General features: G+C 41.7%; 1 protein-coding gene across 4 annotated transcripts in view; it reads right to left on the bottom strand.

The window, feature by feature from the left end:
• The window catches only part of polb (polymerase (DNA directed), beta), a 116,170-nt gene extending 94,311 nt beyond the window's left edge, over positions 1 to 21,859 (bottom strand). For 3 of the 4 annotated variants that reach the window (XM_059963054.1, XM_059962953.1, XM_059963005.1), the window contains exons 1-7: positions 21,690 to 21,859; positions 9,962 to 10,019; positions 9,348 to 9,414; positions 8,917 to 8,991; positions 5,472 to 5,530; positions 3,063 to 3,112; positions 573 to 624 (exon numbers count right to left, since the gene is read on the bottom strand). In XM_059963054.1, coding sequence (XP_059819037.1) covers positions 573 to 624; positions 3,063 to 3,112; positions 5,472 to 5,530; positions 8,917 to 8,991; positions 9,348 to 9,414; positions 9,962 to 10,019; positions 21,690 to 21,750 — 422 coding nt within the window. In that variant the 5' untranslated portion in view covers positions 21,751 to 21,859. Of the gene's footprint in view, positions 1 to 572; positions 625 to 3,062; positions 3,113 to 5,471; positions 5,531 to 8,916; positions 8,992 to 9,347; positions 9,415 to 9,961; positions 10,020 to 20,448; positions 20,546 to 21,689 lie in introns of all 4 variants that reach the window. The other variant, XM_059963109.1, reaches the window with a different exon arrangement.
• Positions 21,860 to 22,054: the final 195 nt, after the last annotated feature.

Here is a 22,054-nt window from a genome sequence, read left to right as displayed (position 1 = left end):
CTAGTGCCTCAAAACTGTTCACTTCAGGCAGCTGGAGCTTGTCAGCTTTGGTTGGTAGCTCATCTAGGAGAAGGAAAACTCTGATCTCAAACCTCGGCTGCCTTGCAGCTATACACACGTATAGGGAAAGCTTCAGGAGTAAACTCGAAAATCCAGAGATGAGTCCCTAATGAAGTCCTATGTTGAGTTCAACGCTGATTACCAACTCCAGCGATGCCACTGGTGCCAAACTGCATCGGTCTCTGCCGTTCCTTTGGATTCATCAACTTCATGGAGAGGGGGAGCCTGCTACATAGGCATCAGTTTGCTCTTGATATCGCATTGCCCTGGCTTGCATTCTGGCTTGCTCATCACACAGGCAGATGGGTTGCAACTTCCATGTTTGACCCCAGCCAATGGAGTGCCTTAAAAGTACTGGGTTTAATTTTTCATATAATACTTGTAGACATCCCAATAAACAATGGACAGCATGCAAACAACTTTCAATAGCAGCAAATTTTAAACAATTAATATTCAATCCTACAGTGCTTCCCATTTCAGCTATGTAAAACCTCCAACACAAAAACACTTACTTCACGCCAATCCGCTGATGATAATTGAGTACATGTTCATTTTCCCTCAGATCTATATATCAAAGAAATTACATTTTAAATCATTATCCACAACTTAAATTTCAAAAGAATAGAAACACACAAAATACCGGAGGAACTCAGCAGGTCAGAGAATATCTATGGAGGGAATAAACAGACAAAGTTTCCGGCTGAGACCCTTCATCAGATCCGAAAAGTACAGTTCAAGCTAACTGTTTCATTCTCCAAAGATGCTGCTTGACCTGCTCTGCATCTCCTGCACTTTTTGTTTATATTCCCAGGAGTTTCAGAATTTTGCTTTTCATCATGAATACATTAATGATTTACAGCATATAAAGTGAAATGGCTACCCTGCAAACACGAGGAAATCTGCAGATGCTGGAAATTCAAGCAACACATACAAAATGCTGGTGGAATGCAGCAGGCCAGGCAGCGTCTATAGGAAGAAGCACAGTCGACGTCTCAGGCTGAGACGCTTCGTCAGGATTGACTGAAAGAAAAGATAGTAAGAAATTTGAAAGTGGGAGGGGGAGGGGGAAATCTGAAATGATAGGAGAAGACAGGAGGGGGAGGGGTGAAACTGAGAGCTAAAAAAGGTGATTGGCAAAAGGGATACAGAGCTGTTGAAGGGAAAGGATCATGGGACGGGAGGCCTAGGGAGAAAGAAGGGGGGAGGGGAGCACCAGAGAGAGATGGAGAACAGGCAAAGAGCGATGGGCAGAGAGAGAAAAAAAAGGAGGGGGGAATAAATATATCAGGGATGGGGTAAGAAGGGGAGGAGAGGCATTAACGAAAGATAGAGAAATCAATGTTCATGCCATTAGGTTGGAGGCTACTCAGACGGAATATAAGGTGTTGTTCCTCCAACCTGAGCGTGGCTTCATCTTGACAGTAGAGGAGGTCATGGATAGAGATATCAGACTGGGACGTGGAATTAAAATGTGTGGCCACTGAGAGATCCTGCTTTCTCTGGTGGACAGAGCGTGAGTGTTCAGTGAAACGGTCTCCCAATCTGTGTCGTGTCTCACCAATATATAAAAGGCCGCACCAGGAGCACCGGACGCAGTATACCACACCAGCCAACTCACAGGTGAAGTGTTGCCTCACCTGGAAGGACTGTCTGGGGCCCTGAATGCTGGTGAGGGAGGAAGTGTAAGGGCAGGTGTAGCACTTGTTCCGCTTACAAGTGTCAGGAGGGAGATCAATGGGAAGGGATGGGGGGACGAATGGACAAGGGAGCCATGTAGAGAGCGATCCCTGCGGAAAGCACAAAATGGGGGGAGGGGAAGATATGCTTGGTAGTGTGATCCCATTAAAGGTGGCGGAAGATATGGAGAATTATACGTTGGACCCGGAGGCTGGTGGGGTGGTAGGTGAGGACAAGGGGAACCCTATCCCGAGTGGGGTGTCAGGCGGACGGGGTGAGAGTAGATGTGCATGAAATGGGAGAGATACGCGACTCCCTTGCCATTCGTCCCCCGCATCCCTTCCCACCAATCTCCCTCCTGGCACTTATCCCTGTAAGCGGAACAAGTGCTACACCTGCCCTTACACTTCCCCCCTCACCACCATTCAGGGCCCCAGACAGTCCTTCCAGGCGAGGCGACACTTCACCTGTGAGTCGGCTGGTGTGGTATACTGCGTCCAGTGCTCCCGGTGTGGCCTTTTATATATTGGTGAGACCCGATGCAGAATGTTTCACTAAACACTCACACTCTGTCTGCCAGAGAAAGTAGTATCTCCCAGTGGCCACACATTTTAATTCCACATCCCATTCCCATTCTGATATGTCTATCCATGGCCTCCTCTACTGTCAAGATGAAGCCACACTCAGGTTGGAGGAACAACACCTTATATACCGGCTGGGTAACCTCCAACCTGATGGCATGAACATTGATTTCTCTAACTTCCGTTAATACCCCTCCTCCCCTTCTTACCCCATCCCTGATTTATTTATTCCCCCCCCCCATTTTTTCTCTCTGCCCATCACTCTGCCTGTTCTCCATCTCTCTCTGGTGCTCCCCTCCCCCCCTTCTTTCTCCCTAGGCCTCCCGTCCCATGATCCTTTCCCTTCTCCAGCTCTGCATCCCTTTTGCCGATCACCTTTCCAGCTCTTAGCTTCACCCCTCCCCCTCCGGTCTTCTCCTATCATTTCAGATTTCCCCCTCTCTCTCCTACTTTCAAATTTCTTGCCATCTTTTCTTTCAGTTAGTCCTGACGAAGGGTCTCGGTGAAACGTCAACAGTGCTTCTTCCTACAGATGCTGCCTGGCCTGCTGTGTTCCACCAGCATTTTGTGTGGGTTGCTTGGCTATCCTGCAGTTTGAAAACTTATATTACTTCTGTAACTTCTATAAGTAAGTTAACTATACCAAATAAGAAAAGAAACATTTTCATACGTTGGTTATTTATTGGTAGTTAATAGTAGATTTGCTATTTTAATCAAAAAATCAATGGGACTTAAAAATCATACCATCCAAAGTCTTGATTCCTTCCTCCACAAACTTTCTTGCCGCTGCAGGTCTGTAAATGACAACAAGTATTACTGCGCACGGCAGGGAACTTTCTGTTTGGAAAGTTATAGACACTTCCAGGTTCTCCAATCTCTTAATTCCAGAATAAAAAGAAGAAAGCCCTTAACTCCGGGTGGAGTCATCCGGACACCATCATGACAACGTTTTTTTTTAGCAGGCTTTCTTATTTTTACGAGGTTAGGTTGCTATTTCGACACTCAACCCAGCACAGATGGAAAGTGTGCAAGGGAGCCGGCTGGATTTGAACTCGGGAGTCTTTGCTCTGAAGTTCAGCGCTGATGCCACTATGCCACCAGCCAGCTAGTTCCAGAATAAGAATCAGATTTATTATCATTGATATATGTCATGAAATTTCATCCCACCAGAACTATAAACATTGTATTTGTGACCTAACAAATGATTTGTCAACGATTTAGATGATTTTATATTCAATATTCCTACTTACAAAACTAAACATCCCATACATATTATAAATACTTTATCAGTTTTCAAAGACCTGCATCCCTATGTCTGTGCTGCTCCCTGCTCCTATATCATTGGGAATGTGTAGGGATCCTAGCTGCCCCCAGCTCATTATGCAATAAGTTTTGTTTCAGTCTAGCTCAAGCTTTTTCCTTCTCTTTTTCTGGCGCTTCAGTAACTGCTTCAGTATCACTTCCCACATTCTACTTTGCTCTCTCTCTTATACTTGATTCATTTAACTTTTTCTTGACTTTTCATTTGAGGGAATAAATGAACAATCAGAACACACTACAAGTACAAGGACTGCAGTACCTACCTTGACGAGAATTCCTCACTTTTTTTTCAACTGGGATACTATTAACCTAGTTTTTCCATCTCTATTGCATAGTTCTGACAAAGCCACTTTCCAATATGCCTATTTTATTTCCTTCAACTGTTCTCCCCTCCACCACAATCTTAATTATAACAACTCTGAACAAAGAAAGCTCTCCTCCATCGTCACCATCTGCCTCCATGGTCAATAGGTCATCTTCTCTACAATGACACCATGAGGCAAGCCTTTCCCTCTCCTCCCCTTTCTCAGTGACACTTTAGTCCAATCCTCCATCTCCCTTTCATATGGCACATGGCATCTTTCCATTTAACTACTGAAAAAGCAACATCTGCCCTTCTCTCCTTCCTTCCTGCTGTCCAGGGACCCAATTAGAGTCATGCGACACAGGAATAGGCCTTTCAGCTCACCGTGCCAGACATCAACCACCTATTAACACTAATCCCACATGAATTCCATTTTTATTCTCCCCAAATTCTCATCAGCTCGCCCCAGATTCTACCACTTACACACATATTAGGGGACAATTTACTATGATCATTTACTGTACCAACCCACAGTCACAGTGAGTGAGAATGTACAAAGTTCACAATGGAGTCAGGAGTGAACTCAAGTAATAGAACTTCTACCCAGCTTCCTTCCAAGTGAAACAGCAATTTATGGTGATCTGATGAAGGGTCTTGGCCTGAAACATTGACTGTTATTCCCTGACCTGCTGAGATCCTCTAGCATTCTGTGTGTTGCTCTGGATTTCCAGCAGCTGCAGAATCTTGTATTAGCGATTTACCTTTCTCTCTTGCAAATCCAGTACACTGCATCTGGCAGTATACTGATTTTTTTAATGATGTTCCTCCTCTATACTGGAGAAACCAAAAGCAGATTGGGTCTAAACTCTGCTGAACACCTTCACTCATTCCCCAAGGAAAACCTTGAGCACCGAGTTGCCTTTCTTTTCAGTTCTCCAGACCTTTTCATTCTGACCTCTCATGCAGTTCTGACAAAGCTCAATATAAACTTGAGGAACAGTACTCAACTTACCATATTAAAGCTTTTAGGACCTAAAAGTGAATTAGCTGATTATCCAAACAGATTGAATTCAGTTTTGTATCATCTGCAAATTTCACAAGATGCAAAGTCTATTTATACACAAGAAAAGCTGAGACCATATTACCAATGCCAGAAGAGCAAATCATCTCAGTTCATATTGGCCCAAATTGCTAAAGTATTCTTACTGCCAATGTGATATCACAGATAAAGAAAGAGTGAAGATTTCATTAACCACCCTCTGCCTGTCTTCTTTTGATTAGATAATCCTTTACAGCATGTTGTCTCATGATAATTTCCTAATGCTTTTAAAGAATTTCTTCTCCTTTGATAACAAATAATGCAATGCATTTAATTTCCTGTCATTTGTACCAGTTCTGTCAACATATTGTTTCTTGGGTCTTTTAATAAAGTAGATTCAAGGTTAAACACTGGGCATCACATGGGTAAAACGATTAGGATATGCATAAAGGAACAAAAGAAATACTCTGATAGATGATTGTGTCCTTACCCTATTCCAGTCACTCTTGTTAAAAAGTTAATAGATGAACTGGTGTCATCTTGTCGAATCTGGAAAGAAAACAAAGCAGAATTTCAATATTGCATTGAAAATGTGAAAAAGCAGAATCAAATGCACCACAAATACAGTCTGTTCAGTCAATCTTTCTGGTCTATAAATTAATTTATAGTTCACTCTTCACATCCTCCTTCATTCACCCAGCAATATAACCCTCTGTTTCTTCTCACGCATATATTTACCCTACAGGTGCCATCACTTTTATTAAGATAAACGAAGACAACCTAAAACTGGTCTTTGCCTGCTCTTTCATTCACAGGACACACTATCACATGAATGGTAAAGGAAATGTGCAGTGACGATAAACTGCACAAAATGTTTAATATCACACACAATATTCTACCTTGCATGACAGGACTTTATACACTTCCTCTCATATTATTGAAAAGGGATCTGCCTTATCTGGATCACTACTATGGAGTCAGGATATCATTTTCCCTTCTGGTAGATTTTTCAAAGTGTAGTTTCAACTGTAAGTGTTCACAATGATCTACTTATTGCCAATGCCACAGTACTTGCATCATCCATATCCCAATTATATACCCAAACAGTGACCCCACCAATCTTCAGAATCAGAATCAGGTTTAATATCACCAGCATATGTCATAAAATTTGTTGTCCTTGCAGCAGCAGTATAAAATAATACATAATAATAGGAAAAAATGTGAATTCTAATGGTTAAATTAAATAATTAATGCAAAAATGAAAATAAGAAAGTGAGGTATTGTTCATGGGTTCAGTGTCCATTCTGAAATCGGATGGCAGAGGGGAAGAAACTGTTCCTGAATCATTGAGTGTGTATCTTCAGTCTCCTGAACCTCCCTCCTGATGGTAGCAATGAGAACAAGGCATGTGGTCCTTAAAGATAGATGCCACCTTTCTGAGGCATTACTCCGTGAAGATTCCTGCACATTACAGAGACTAGTGGCCATGATGGAGAGGATTAAGCTTACAACTCTCTGAGCTTATTTCAGTCCTGTGCAGCAGCACCCCCTGCCATACCAGACAGTGATGCAGCCTGCTAGAATGCTCTCCATGGTCTCTTTGGTGACATACCAAATCTCCTCAAACACCTAATGAATTATAGCCACAGTGGTGCTTTCTTTGTAGCTGCATCAATATGTTGGGTCCAGGAATAGATTATCAGAGATATCAACACCCAGGAACTTGAAATTGCTCACTCTTTCCTCTCTTCACTCCAAAGCATCAATGCACATTCCTCGATCTTATCTCCCATACACTTCTGTCACTTGCGTGAACCCCTCTCGGATCTACCAGCCCATTGCACATAAATGATTTCTCACTTTAAAAAGCTACTTTACCTTAGACCTCCTTCATGATAAAAATGCAAGCTTCCTGTTCAGAATTGCTCCCAGACCCAAAAAGAGATCACAGGCTAAATTTGCAAGATGACATGTCCACAACTTTCTAGAGAAATGCTTGTTCCAAATTTCCCTACATGATTTCTTAGTGTTCTTCTGATTTGATTGCCTCTACTTCTGTTAAATCATGTTCATGAGAATGAATATGATGTGGATTGGGCTCTGTAGTTCACATTTTGGTCTTTATGTTACGCCTCCATCTAAATGTGCAATTTTATCGTGAGTGAGTGAGTCTGTTGGTCCTCAAATCAGGGGAACTCAGACAAGCAACACAGCAGATTGTAACATCAAAACAGCAAGCTGTTGGTCACCCCTCTCATCGTGGCAGGAGCAGTATCTCTCTCCCTCGTGAGAGAGAGAGAGCCTGTCTGAGATTTCAAAGTGTTGGGATGGACAATAGTTTTTGATGGACTCTAGATCATGGTCTCTGGGGCTTTACTATTGGTGGTTGATGTTGATGCTTTTGCTGGAACAAGTGGTGGGCGGGGAGGGTTGAAGCTTTTGCTGCTGCTTGTGCATGGGGGGAGGGGGGCTTTGGGGTTTTAATGCTTTTCTGTCAATTATTCTTTGGGTTTTTTCCTGTTTTGTGGATGTCTGCAAAGGAATGCATAGGTTACATTCTCTGATATTAAACTGAATCACTGAACCATTGATTTCTAGTTGCTGCTCTTTTTGTAGTTATTTTGGGTGATTTTGAATGGGGTGCCTGTAGATAACAAATACTGAAGGAAACTGAATATGCCTGGACTCTTGATTCTGTGTTTTATATTCTGTGGTTTTTGCTCTTTTTTTTTGTTGCCATTTGCGTGATGTGTTTTTTTTTGTGTGGGGGGGTAGGGAGTTGATGATTTTTTCTTTGAAAGGGCTCCATGTTTCGCGGCTGTCTGTGGGGAAGATGAATCTCAAAGTTGTACACTGCATACCTACTTCGATAGTAAATGTATTTTAAATGTTGATGATTTCCCTTTGTCTACTCTTTCAATCTTTTATAATTTTAAAAGATCTCTATTAGCTATCCTATTTAATCCTCATTTCCAAAGAGAAACCAGCTGTAACTTTGCACTTTCACTTGTAATACACCCTCATAAGTATCTGTACAGTTCTTGTCATAAAATAAAACATAATAAAAAGGATAAGTTATTTTTCCATAGAAATATACTGTCACAAACTGGTAGGTGAATAATGGTTTACAGTTACATACAACGAAAAAGGAGAATTACAATTTTGATCAGAAAATTTGTAGTTATTTCTTATTGAGGAGAAAGAAAATGTGACAGATTTACTATATGAATGTCCACTGCAAGAAAATTTCCCCAACAAAACATGATGTGTATATTCTGAATAAAGGCACAATCCATTGTTGTAGTTGATGCTACTAATACTTTGTACTCATAAGTATAAATGATAATTTGCAGTGCAATCACTTAAATAAAATTACAATTTTTTTTAGAAAGCAGAGTAAATGCCCAAGGTCACAATGCAGAACTTCAGCATGTTTTTAACAAAATAGATGAGAATACAGCAAATAAAGCAGGATGCCAGACATCCTATAATCAATTAAATACTTACAAGTGGAATTGAAATGTGGAAATGAGTTCACATAGAACAAGGCTCCACACTGAGGTGTTATATGAGGGATAAATACTGGTGAGTACATAGGGTTGAGACTAGTTTGCATCCTTCTAAAAGAAGTTAATGACATTCGCTACAAATATAACATAATTTCTTATTTTGAAATAAATGTCCAAGCATCCCCTTACCATTAATCTGGTATAAACCTAAATATGTGATGAATATACTTGAATGAGTTAATTGAATATAACTCCATGCCTCATACACAAAATGCTGGTGGAACTCAGCAGGCCAGGTAGCATCTATAGGAAGAAGTACAGTCGACATTTCGGGCTGAAACATCAACTATACTTCTTCCTATAGATGCTGCTGACCTGCTGCATTCCACCAGCATTTTGTGTGTGTTGCATAAACCCATGACTTACCTTTTCCAGCTTTTGCAACTTTCCTGTCGCTAGAAACTCATCAATCTTCTTTGCAATCCTGTCACCAACACCTTCCTATAAATATTGGAAATATAATATGCAGAAGACCTGTGTTCAGATTACCTGTCATTTCAGATTATTATCATATACATCATGGTGCAATAAAATTACTTAAAACTCACAGTGTGAACTGTATATATAGTAAAATAAATACAATAATAAATACTACAACAAGACGGTGTAGACAATTTAAATTATTGTCATATACATTCTGATGCAATCTAATTACTTAAAACCACAGAGTAAACTGTATATATATATATGGTAATAAAATAAATATTACAACAGGATGTTGCAAAAATAATTTAAATTATGCAAAATAAACTTAGTATTACAATTTTCTTTTTTTTTTAAAGAATGAAAAAGCTCACCAGTTTTTTAGCTTCTGCACCACTCTTGATTTTTGTTGGATATTTTGCTATAACTGAAGCTGCTTTCCTGCAAGAAAATAATTTTTAAAAAGCACTAGCATTGGAAAAGTGTACTTTGTCAGGGGTACTATAGAACAAAAAGCTACTAAAAATATTTCAAAAAATTGTATTACATGTGCTCTCCCATGCTAAGGGACTCTCAAATAGAAAACAAGTATACTTTTCTATTAAGAATCTAAAACTGGCAAAATCAGATTTAAGATACATTTTTATTTACAAATAAAATGAAAGATTAAGCTTGAATTGTACTCAATCATGTGGTTCATACTGGTAACCATTGCTCATAAGAACGTCACTTGTGGTGAGAATACTAGATTCAATTGGATGCATCCCCTGAGTGGGCCAACATTAAGTCATAAACCCTGGACAGAAATGTAATTTCAACTCTAACTAATCTTGGAACCAAAATGCTGGTGGAACTCAGCAGGCCAGGCAGCATCTATGGAAAAAATTACAGCTCATTTTTCGGGCCGAGATCCTTCATCCAGCATTTTGTGTGTGTTGCTTTAACTTCCAGCATCTGCAGATTTTCTCTTGTTTGTGCGTGGATTTACCTGTAAGCATTGTATTTATGCATGGCTCGATTCACATTCCTCTCGAAGTTCGCCAGTTCTGTAAACAAAAAAACAAAGCTTTGTTTCAAACCCTTTGTACAAACCTTTTCAAAGCCACAGTCAACATACATAGTCATTCAACACATCAAAAAAAATTTTCAAACTATCTTCAACTCCAATACTTCAATCATTCATAGGTACTGCATATATCATTCTCTTTTAAAACATTTTTTCTGAAACTGCTCCAAACTATCCTCTTTACTAATACTAATGTCTTCCAATATCATGATCTACACTGTTTAATATTTGAAATTTTTTTGAACAAAGTTGTCAATTATTTACCACCAAGATTGATGAGACTCAGCTCTCAGCTTCTCTTGATAACGTATTCATTTAATGCCAGAAACAACTTGGTGACTCCCTCCCACCCTCACAATCCGCAAGGCTTGTAATAGACTTAAATAAATAAATATCCTCATAACTATGCACATCCTGTTTTACAAAGCACTTTGTTATTATTTCTTCATAAAAAGAATTAATATTTTCCCTTCTTCTGATTCTGATTCTGATTCTGATCTGATTCTGATCAGACCTTTAATCTGCCGAGGGAGTTATCCACCCTGATTACAGTAGGGGTGTACATTCCACCCCAGTCAACGTCAGACAGACACTACAGAAGCTGAGCACCATGATCAGCAATCAGAAAACAGCACACCCCGATGCTTTCTCAATCATTGCAAGGGATTTCAAACAGGCCAGCTTAACAAAGTCTCTGACCAACTACCAACAAAAAGTCATCTGTGGAACACACTTGACTATTGTTACACCACCATCATTAAGAACGCTTATCACCAGGCTGTACTTCTACTTCCGGCATACAGGCAGAGACCACGGCTCCAGGGGTGGTAACCACAAATGTATGTTTAAGGGAGTCAAAAAAACACTTATACAACTGGATTGAATCAGAACACTGGACAATATTCATGGATCATCTTCAAATCTGAATGAATATGGCATAGTTATCGCCAACTTTATCAAGACCTGTGTGGTTGAGTATGTGTCTTCTAGAAAATACCAGACATACCCAAACGGAAAACAATGGATGAACCTGGAGATTTGTAAGGCTAGATCTGCAGCATTCAAGAACAGTGATCCAGAACTACACAAGAACTCTAGGTGTGAAAGGCTATTTTGAGAGTGAAAAAACAATTCTGATTGACATTAGAGATGAAATTGGATGCATGTCAGCTCTGGTAGGTTTGCAGGACATTACTTCCCACAAGGTGAAACCTAACACCATGAATGGCTGTGATGCTTCACTCCCTGATAAGCTCAATGCCTTCTATGCATGCTTTGAAAGTGAGAACAAAACAACACCTGCGCAGACTCCTGTAGCATATATGAAGAGTGATTGATAAGTTTGTGGCCCAAGGTAGAAGGAGTCAATTTTAGAAAACCTAGTACATTTATTTTTCAACATAGTCCCCTCCTACATGCACACACTTAGTCCAACGGTCCTGGTGCACATGGATCTTGGACCTCCAGAAAGTGTCCACAGATGGGTGATTGATACGTTTGTGGCCTAAAGTAGGAGATGAGTTATACAGCTAGTTTGAAGTTACTAATTCATCTCCTTCTACCTTAGGCCACGAACTTATCAATCACCCTGATAAGTTATTAACTTCAAACTTTCTGCTGTTACGTACCCCGTAACTGGGTGTCTTACCAGCAAAGACAGAAGTGTCCGTTGGAGTCTGGTACTATTTTCAAAACAGTGTTTATTAGTAAAATATACAAATCAATATCAACAATGCAAATATACAGATAATACACGTTAGCAATACTAAACCTAAAAGTGTGGGTATAATAATAATCAATAATAAACAAGCTCTATCATTGTCTAGGGGATAATGAATTATCATGGGAAAGTATAAAGTTCAGTTCAGTTCATGTAGGCTGAGGTAGTTGTTGGTTCTTTGTTGTAATTGGAGGGAGAGAGAGAGAGAGAGAGAGAGAGAGAGAGAGAGAGACAGAGAGAGAGAGAGAGAGAGAGAGAGAGAGAGAGAGAGACAGAGAGAGAGAGAGAGAGAGAGAGAGAGAGACAGAGAGAGAGAGAGAGACAGAGAGAGAGAGAGAGAGAGAGAGAGAGAGAGAGAGAGAGAGAGAGAGAGAGAGAGAGAGAGAGGGGGGGTGCAATCAAACAGTGACAGCTATTTTCTTGCAAACCTTCCTTTACGATCTTGATCCGTCGATGTGTTGTTGTGGCCATTCAAGCATGACCCCTTCAGCTAGACCGTTCTTCCATGGTGGACTCGTCACCCAGGCAAGGGTGGACACAGACACAAGCCCCCACTGGCCTCGCTATAAACACTGTGAGTTAAAATTGACCGATCCTTTGTTCCGTCTCCAATGCCCCCCCCCCACTTTTCTCGTGGGTTCCAACACTTAAACAGTGCTCACTAGTGTGTCTCTTGGTGCGTCTCCTGGTGTGTCTGAGGGGTGTCTCCCCAGACCTCACTTTTATCCCTACTCACGGGGTCTCAGATGTCAATGTTTTGAATGGCTTAGCCCATCAAACCAGCCCACTCCGGCTGTCCACTGAGGAATTTTAATAAACAGAATAGTAACAAGTAAACAGCCCTCTCCAAAAGACATAACAGTAAATCAATGGCTCCTCTCCTCTCCCTTATCAGCAGCAGATGTTCCAGTCCCAGTATGTTTTTGTTCCATCTCTTTCTCTCTCATTAACTGCCTGGCAACAGCAACGATTTGTAATCCTCCCAGGGGAGGGGACATGAGCAACCTTGCACCCTTCTTCCCATCAGAGCTGTTCATCCTTTGTAACACCCCCATCCTTCTAGGAATTTTCACCAAAGGGGAAATTAACTAGTACAGCATTTTACAGGATTACAGAGTTTAGCAAAAAAATACAGTAGTGTTCTTAACTATAGAGCAATACAGACATACCTTCACTTAGCATCTAGATAAACAGTCAGCGATTACATTGTCACTTCCTTTAATATATTGTATCTTAATATCTTAATAAATTCCTGTAGCATCAGACTCCAATTTAATAACCACCTATTTTTTCCTTTTCTTCTTTTTGTTAGCCAACAAATACCAAGGGTTGTGATCTTAGCTTAAGTGTATATTACAAAATGTGAACTAATACATGTGTGATTATACTGTAGTACATTACAAAAGTTTGTGCAAATACTAATCTCTATTTTACTTTTAAACTTAACAGTCAATCTTCCATGATGTTGTCTTTATTATTTACGCGCTTTGTCAAAATCCCTCAAAACCAGATCTTATTATTCAAAGTGGCATTTTGTCAACCTTTGCCCCTTTTCCATTTAACTCTCACATGGTTAGTTTGCTCACCAGGCGGAAACACCATGTGGAATATGCCTTCGCATACTCCTTTCATAGGAGTATTCTTATCACCAATGTTTTCCAAACTCAGCCTATTCTCTGAACTTCCACACAATTCTTTATTTTTAAGCAAATCATTAATTTTATCTTCAGGACCCTTCATTCTATTAGTTTTCAGTTTCACATCTGCATGTGATCCCTCTTTGTCAAAACAACACTTTTGATTCTGTCTCACCAAATCACCTCCTTGACTAACATCAGCGAGTTGTTTACCTTTGAATTCCAAAACTGTAATTGATTCACAGGCACCTTGTTAACAAGCCATTGTTCCTTCAACCTGGTTACAGCTTCCAAAACCAATTCAGACTTTAAATTTTCTTTAATCAATTTAGGAACAACACCTTTCCCTTCTCCTTCAATAATATTCACATCACCAGCTTTCATCTCCTCACTAACTTTTACCACACCTCCCAACACAAACAACTGAGAATTCTCACTCTCCACTGGTACCAAGGTTAACCCTCTCTTCACTAAACCAAGTCCATCTGACCCAAAAGGACTGCATTCCTTTTCAACTAAATCAGATACCTCAGACTTTTCCTGAGTTTCAATACTAGGTTCAGTATCCTGTGCATCCACACCCTGAACACACTCAAATGGGACATCTACCTCTTCCAGGCTTTCAATACCAGTCCCTTTTTCAAATTCTAAGTTCCCCTGATCCTCCCAGTTACTCTCTGGGCAACTCCCATCCGGAGTAAACTCAACCCTGCAGGTTAAAACAACTTCATCTGCTAACCCAGCAGACTCCTTCAAGGTAATGGCATCCTTTTCATCTAGAACTGCCCTTATATCATTATCAGGAACACATTTCAATTTTTCAACTTCTTCAAACAGTTCTGTCAAGCCAGACAGATCATCCATGTCCAACCCTGGACCTTCTAACTGCCTTATCTGTTTCTCATCTTTACTCTGTGCCTCTATAAAGTCCCTCCTGGCTAAGGGTAGGTCTACCTCCTCTCTTTTACTTTCACCTCCCTATTCTCCACTTCACCATCCCCCAACCCCCCTTGGTACAGGGTCGGTAAAAATGTCTCAGCCAAATCAACACTGGACTCATTTAAACTGTCCTCTTTCTCAGCCACATTTCTCAACATGCTGCGAGTGATTGCGCATGCAGAATAGATTTTAGAATCCAGGGGCGTGTCCTCAGCACTCACAGGCTTGCTCGTTAATTTCACTGCTGAACATACGTTCAGCATTACCATTAAATCATAGCATTAAATCATTACCAAGAAGGACTTCCACGCTGTCTCTCAGTAATTCTGACCGCACCCCTACTTCGACTGGTCCAGATACCAGGTCACATTTTAAAATGATCCCATGCAAAAGTACAGCTTCTGTTCCTTTTCCTATGCCTCTCAAAACTACCTCTCCAGTCTCAGGACCAAAATCTAGCAGCTTACTTAGGATCAATGACTGATCAGCCCCAGTATCTCTCCAGATTCTCACTGGAATTGGGGTCTCTCCTTCTTTCACAGACACTGTCCCTTCTGAAATAAATTTCTCACGCCCCTCTCATATTTTATCTACGTTGGCCTTTCTCGTCAATTTGCTGATCGACTCAATAAACCCTGTAGGGACTGTTGTTTTCCCTTTTCCTGTCTCCTTCTTCAGAGCAAAGCACTTAGATGCAATATGACCAACCTTTCCACAATTATAACAGGTCACGCCAGGAACTTTCCTGCTAGCCTCCTTTTCTTCCTCCTTATCTTTACCGCTAGCTCCCGTTACTCTCTGCCTTAGCCAGTGGACTTTCTTTACCATCCCTACTACCTTTCTGATAACTTTTATTTGAGGAAAACTTTGTCCTGTGGGTTAGGGTATATTCATCTGTGAACCTGGCAAATTCTGATATAGACTTATTCGGCTTCTCGTTCAGATAAATCCGGATATTATCCGAAACACAACCTTTAAATTCCTCAATCAGAATTAACTCTCTGAAACGATGGAAATCCTCCTCCACCTTTTCTGCAGTACACTAATGACCCAAGAGCACACCCTTCTCATAGGCAAACTCTGCATACGTCTGATTCCACAGTTTCTTTAAATCTCTGAACTTTTGTCTATATGCCTCAGGTACCAACCGTAGGCCCGAAGGATAGCCTGCTTTACTTCCTTATAATCCTCAGACTCCCCCTTGGACAATGCCGCATATGCCCGTTGAGCCTTCCCTTTTAATGCACTTTGTAACAACGCCACCCACTGATCTCTAGGCCACTTCTGATTTACTGCCACTTTTTCAAACTGAAAGAAGTAACTGTCAACGTCTGTCTCCTCGAACAGAGGTACTAACTTAAACTCCCTACTAACATTAAACTTCTCCTCTCGGTGTCCCCCTTGGACTCTTCCCTGTTGCTTTAACTTCTCCATGTCCGGCTCATGCTGCCTCTGTTTCTCCTTTTCCCTTTCCTCTGCTTCCAGCTGTTTTAACCTAAGTTCATGCTCCCTCTCCTTTAGCTGGAGCTCATACTCCCTTTTCTTCTGCTCCACGTCCAACCTTAATTTTTCCAACTCTAACTGAACCACCCCAACAACTGGTTTCTTTTCCGGGAACAGATCCAATACCCCAGCCGAAAACACATCCTTGTCCATATATGGCCCTCTGGATCTCCTTTTTCATTGACGACTTCACCTCTGTGATATTTAAACCTTTCGCAATATTCACCAAGTCCATCTTTTTGGCATCCTTGAGCGCCTTCAAAGTTGGATTTTCTAAAAATTTATCTGTATCCATCTTTTCTGGTTTCCTGCCTGGTTACCCATGCAAGCAGAACAAATAATGGACATACAGTCCGATTCACTGGCTCCCCAATTAGGTATCAAATCCCAGACGCGCCCCCAATTTGTTACATACCCCGTAACTGGGTGTCTTACCAGCAAAGGCAGAAGTGTCTGTTGGAGTCTGGTACTATTTTCAAAATAGTGTTTATTAGTAAAATATACAAATCAATATCAACAATGCAAATATACAGATAATACACGTTAGCAATACTAAATCTAAAAGTGTGGGTATAATAATAATCAATAATAAACAAGCTCTATCGTTGTCTAGGGGATAATGAATTATCATGGGAAAGTATAAAGTTCAGTTCAGTTCATGTAGGCTGAGGTAGTTGTTGGTTCTTTTGTTGTAATTGTGAGAGAGAGAGAGAGATCAAACAGTGACAGCTATTTTCTTGCAAACCTTCCTTTACGATCTTGATCCGTCGATGTGTTGTTGTGGCCATTCAAGCATGACCCCTGTGTCCTTCAGCTAGACCGTTCTTCTATGGTGGAATCGTCACCCACGGACAGTCTAAAATTGACTCCTTCTACCTTAGGCCACAAACTTATCAATCATCCCTCATAGTGACTCTCTGATCTCTGTCTCAGAGGCTAACACCAGAACATCTTTCATAAGGGTGAACCCTTGCAAAGCGTCTGGCCCCAATGATATACCTGATAGGGCAATGAAACCCTCCATCAACCAACTGGCAGAAGTGTTCAAGGAAATCTTCAATCCCTCACTGCAGCAGTCAGAGGTGCTTCAAAAGAGTGGAAATCATATCAGCACCCAAGAAGAGCAGGGTGAGCTGCCTCAATAACTATCACCCAGTTGCACTCATTTCTACTGTGATGAAGTACTTTGAGAGTTTTGTCATGGCCAGAGTAACTCTTGCCTGAGCAAAGACCTGGGCCCGCTGCAATTTGCCTATCACAATAGGTCTACAGTGGAGGATGATTTATTGGTTTTCCATTCAGTCTTGGGACCACCTTGACAATAGCATTACCTATATCAATCTACTTATTCATTGAATACAGCTCAACATTCAACACCATCACATCCTCAGTACTAATCAACAAGCTCCAAATCCTGGGCTTCTGTACCTCCCTCAGCAACTGGATCCTTGACTTCCTCATTGGGAGACCACAGTCAGTATGGATTAAAAATAACATCTCCTCCTTACTGACAACACCTGCACATCTAAAAGATGTGTGCTCAGCCCACTGCTTTACCTTCTCTACAGTCATGACTGTGTGGCTAGGCACAGCTCAGACACCATCTATAAATTTGCCGATATCACAACCACTGTTGGCAGAATTTTAGATGGTGACAAGGAGATGTACAGGAGTAAGGTAGATCAACTGGTTGAGTGGTGTCACAACAACCTTGCACTCAACCTTAGTAAGACCAAGGAATTGATTGTGGACTTCAGGAAGGGGAACTCGAGGGAACATACACCCGTCCTCATAGAGGGATCAGAAGAGGAAAGGATGAGAAGCTTCAAGTTCCTGGGTGTCAACTTCTTTGAAGATCTATCTTGGGCCCAACATAGTGATGCAATTACAAAGAAGGCATGACAGTGGATATATTTCGTTCAGAGTTTGAGGAGATTTGGTATGTCACCAAAGACATTTGCAAATTTCTAAATGCGGTATGGTGGGCATTCTAACTGGTTGCATCACCGACTAGTACGGAGAGGCCACTGCAGAAAGTAGCATACTCAGCCTGCTTCATCATGAGCACTACCCTCCTCAGCATCCAGGATTTACCTTCAAAAGGCAATGCCTCAAAAAGGCGGCATCCATCGTTAAGGACCCCTATCACCCAGGATATGCCACCTTTTAAATGCTACCATCAAGAAGGTGGTATGTGAGTCTGAAGACACACACTCAATATTTTGAGAACAGATTTTTCCACCTCTATCAACAGATTTCTGAATGGACAATGACCCACATACACTATCTCACTATTTTTTGCACCACCACTTATCAGGAAACAACAAGTTTCATGACATATGCCAATGATATTAAAATCTGATTCTAATACTATGGATGCTAACTGGTCTAGTGACTCTCCTTTTCCTTTTCCCTCCTTTCTACAGAAGCAAGATCACATTTGTTCACTTCCAACCCAGCAACAATTCCACAATATTGAAATTTTGGTTTCAGCTGGCTATAACTTTTCCTGAAGAAGGGTCTCGGTCTAAAACGTTGATTATCTGTTCACTTCCGTAGATGCTGCCTAACCTGCTGAGTTCCACCAGCATTTTGTGTGTACTGCTATAACTTTTCTTTGAATAGACTTTTTATTTAAGTTCTTTTTAAATTATTTGTAGGAAACTCAATTTGAAAAAATATCTACATTAGCGAACACCTCAAAAGGTAAATAGTTTTACAGCCAAATGTTGCAAGGTTCTGTGAGGTCCAGGACTCTGCTGGGAAGAACAGGCCCCCAGTCCTCGGAGTCGTGTTGCCGATGGCCGTTGGCGGGGCCGTCTTAATACGCTCAGCAGAGGATGGTGCTCGGAGAAGCTGTGCCGAAGGGGATGGTTGTCAGCTCGGAGGTTCAACGGACTCGGAGTCCACTGCGGTCAGGTCGCTTTCGGTGTGTGCTGCGTCTGCGAGGCTGAGTCGGGCGGCACCGTGGAAGTCCATAGCAGGGGTATTCCTTTCTGCCGCCAGCGTGGGATGGCGAGTCTGTCAGGACCCTGGGGACTTGTGGAAACTGTGTGGTGATTTCTTTTGAACTTATAGTCCTTTAACATCTTTGGACTATTTTTACTGTGCCCATGGTCTGTTTTTTTTTATCGATTATGCTATTGTTTGCACTGTCGTAAATATATGTTGTAACTATGTGGTTTTGTACAGGTCTTGTAGCTTTAGTTTTTGGTCTTGTTTGTCTGGTGGATTTGGCGCTCCTTTCCAAGGAACACGCTAAGACGGTAGCGCGATATTAATACGCAGCAGCCTCTCCGGACTCTAGAATGGGGATTGACAAATGTTATGTGGATTTTCTGGTGTAGTCTGTTTTGTCATATGCTTTTGTGATATCATTCTGGAGGAACGTTGTCTCATTTTTTTAACTGCATTGCATTTGTGATTTCTAAATGACAATAAACTGAATCTGAATCTGAAGATTTCAATAAATCTTCATTTTTTAAGAAAAGCTCATCTCCTGTTACTATTCGTCTACCAGATCTACAGCGGATGCAATCTCTCTGGATCTCCACTCACTTTTGGAGCACCTAGATAACAGCAAAACATGCGTGTTTGCTATTTATCAATTACAACTCAGTGTTCAACTCCACCTTCCCCTCACCACTAATAAACAAGCTTCAAAATCTGGGCTTCTGCAATTGGATCCTTGACTTACTTATTGTGAGACCACAATCAGTACAGATCAGTAATAAAACCTCCTTCTCATTGACAATCAATGCAGGCAGACCTCAAGAACGTAGGCTTAGCTCACTGCTCTAGCCTCTCGATGAACATGACTATGTGACTAGGCACAGCCCAAAGGCCATCTATAAATTCACTGATGACATCACTGTCATTGGCAGAATCTCAGATAGTGATAAGGAGGCATACGGGAGTGAGATAGATTGGTTGTTTGAGTGATGTCACAACAACCTCACACTCAATGTCAGCAAGACCGAGATTGTGGTAAAGGAATTCAGGAGAACACACGGCAGTCCGCATTGAGAAGTCAATGATGGACAGGGTGAGCAGTCTCAACTCAACATCTCAAAGGATCTAACCTGGCCCCAACACATTAACGCAATCATTGAAGAAGGCATATCAGAGGCTTTACTTCATTAGGTATTTGAGATTTGGTATCTTGCCAATTGCTACAGATGTATTGTGGAGAGCATTCTTATTGGCTTTATCATTCCCTGCAACAGAGACTCCAACACACAGGATCAAAAGACTCTGAGCCAGTTCCTGCCACCAAGGAAGTCTTCAAGAGGTACATAAATCCAAAGTGCTTTGATCATCAGCTCACATTTTACTCTAAACTCAGTTCTCCAATGAATGTGCTGCTCTACAAATAGAACAAAACAAAGGGGTCTGATTCATGTGCAATTCATGCCCTTCCTGTCATCGTCATCATTATGTGCTGTGACATGGGCGATCATGGTCTTTCCATGACCATGACTGTACCTGGCAGTTTTTTCTTCTCCTGGGCAGTGTCTTTACAAGATGGGTGACCCCAGCCATTATCAATACTCTTCAGAGATTACTTGTCTGGCATCAGTGGTCACATAACCAGGACCTGTGATACGCACCTGCTGCTCATATCATCCACCACCTGCTCCCATAGTTTCACGTGACCTGATCGGGGGCTAAGCAGGTGCTTCACCTTGCCCAGGTGTGATCTGCAGGCTAGCGGAGGGAAAGAGCATCTTATACTTCCTTTGGTAGAGATGTACCTCCACCCACATATCCCATTTCAATATTCTTACTGATCAGATCTTTTTTATTCTCTACATTGTTTATTTCTACAAAGTTTATTTTCTACATTGTCATTTTATAAATATGACAGTAGTTGACTAATTTCTTAATCTAATATGAATTATTATTTAATAAAGCTATCTTTTTTTCCATCCACATTAAAAGTAGAATTTTACTAGAGAGAAGGCAATGATTACTGACAAAGTAGTCAACACACATCAGTTATAGAACATAGGACAGCACAGTACAGGCCCTTTGTCCCACAGTGCTGCGCCAACCTTTTAAATAACTCTAAGATTAATCTACGCCATCTCTCTCACATAGCTCTCTTTTCTTACATCCATATGTCATATATTTACATATATTACAATAACTACTGACATCTTCCAAATTGGAACTGGTTGAGGTTAAGGGTGATTAAAATGAAAACTTATTACCATGAAAGAGAAGCTCGAACACCTTGTAGTGATGGGAAAAATTGATGGAAGGAAAAAGTTGTGGCTGACAATGCATGGCATTCATGATTTAAATCAAGGGACTGACAGGCAAAAGTTCTGATGAGCCCATTAGAACTTCTCAGATTAAAGACAGACGGGAAGACTATGATTGCTCACGTCATATGACACAGAACATAATGACAGTGAGATTCAGAGTTGCCCATAAACATAAGTTTGAACAACAGGCTTAGTGCTTAAAAGAGGAAGCTCGGGGTTAATACTGGAACCCACTAATGGTGCAAAGGAATTAGTCCTGAGCAACAGAAACAAAATGTCAGAAGGTCAGGCAGCTTCTAGGGAAATGAGCGAATAGTCGTCATTTCTGGCGAGATCCTTCAGCCGGACTGGAAAAGGGGGAAGAAGCCAGATTAGAAAGGTGGCGGAAGAGGAAGGTGACAGGTGAGACCAGGTGAAGAGGAGGAAGAAGTGAGAAGCTGTAAGGTGATAGGTGGAGGAGATGGAGGGCTGAAGGAGGAATCTGACAGGAGAGCAAGGGAAGGAGGAGGGCAGGGTCCTAGTTCTGACAGAGCATTCCCGACGGAAAGGCCGCGGCCTCGGTCCCCCGCATCGCCGCTTACCGATGAGGAAGTCGGTGATCCCTTCATTCAGTGTCTCCTGCGGAGCTTTCCGTTTGCTCATGGTGGCGGTCCCAGCTTCAGCTCAGGACAATACCGAGGCTGCAGCCGCGTCGACAGGCCGCGTGCGCGCGACCCGCAAACCCGGCGCGGGGCGCGCGCCTGAGTGACGTCACAGACGGTATTTAACCCATCGCGAGCGCGCGCGCGACCCGCCACCTGGACATGTCAACCATCGCGGACACGCGCTCTGCCCCTCGCGCGTCACCTCCCATCACCAGAGCCTTTAAACCGTCGCGAGCGCGCCCTCATCGATAAAGATATTCGATCATCTCTGCTTATTTGTTTGTGGTTGCATTACGTGGGAC

This window comes from Hypanus sabinus, chromosome 1, assembly GCF_030144855.1.
Source record: "Hypanus sabinus isolate sHypSab1 chromosome 1, sHypSab1.hap1, whole genome shotgun sequence".
Classification (NCBI taxonomy): Eukaryota; Metazoa; Chordata; class Chondrichthyes; order Myliobatiformes; family Dasyatidae; genus Hypanus; species Hypanus sabinus.
This window is presented reverse-complemented; position numbering and strand designations above follow the sequence as displayed.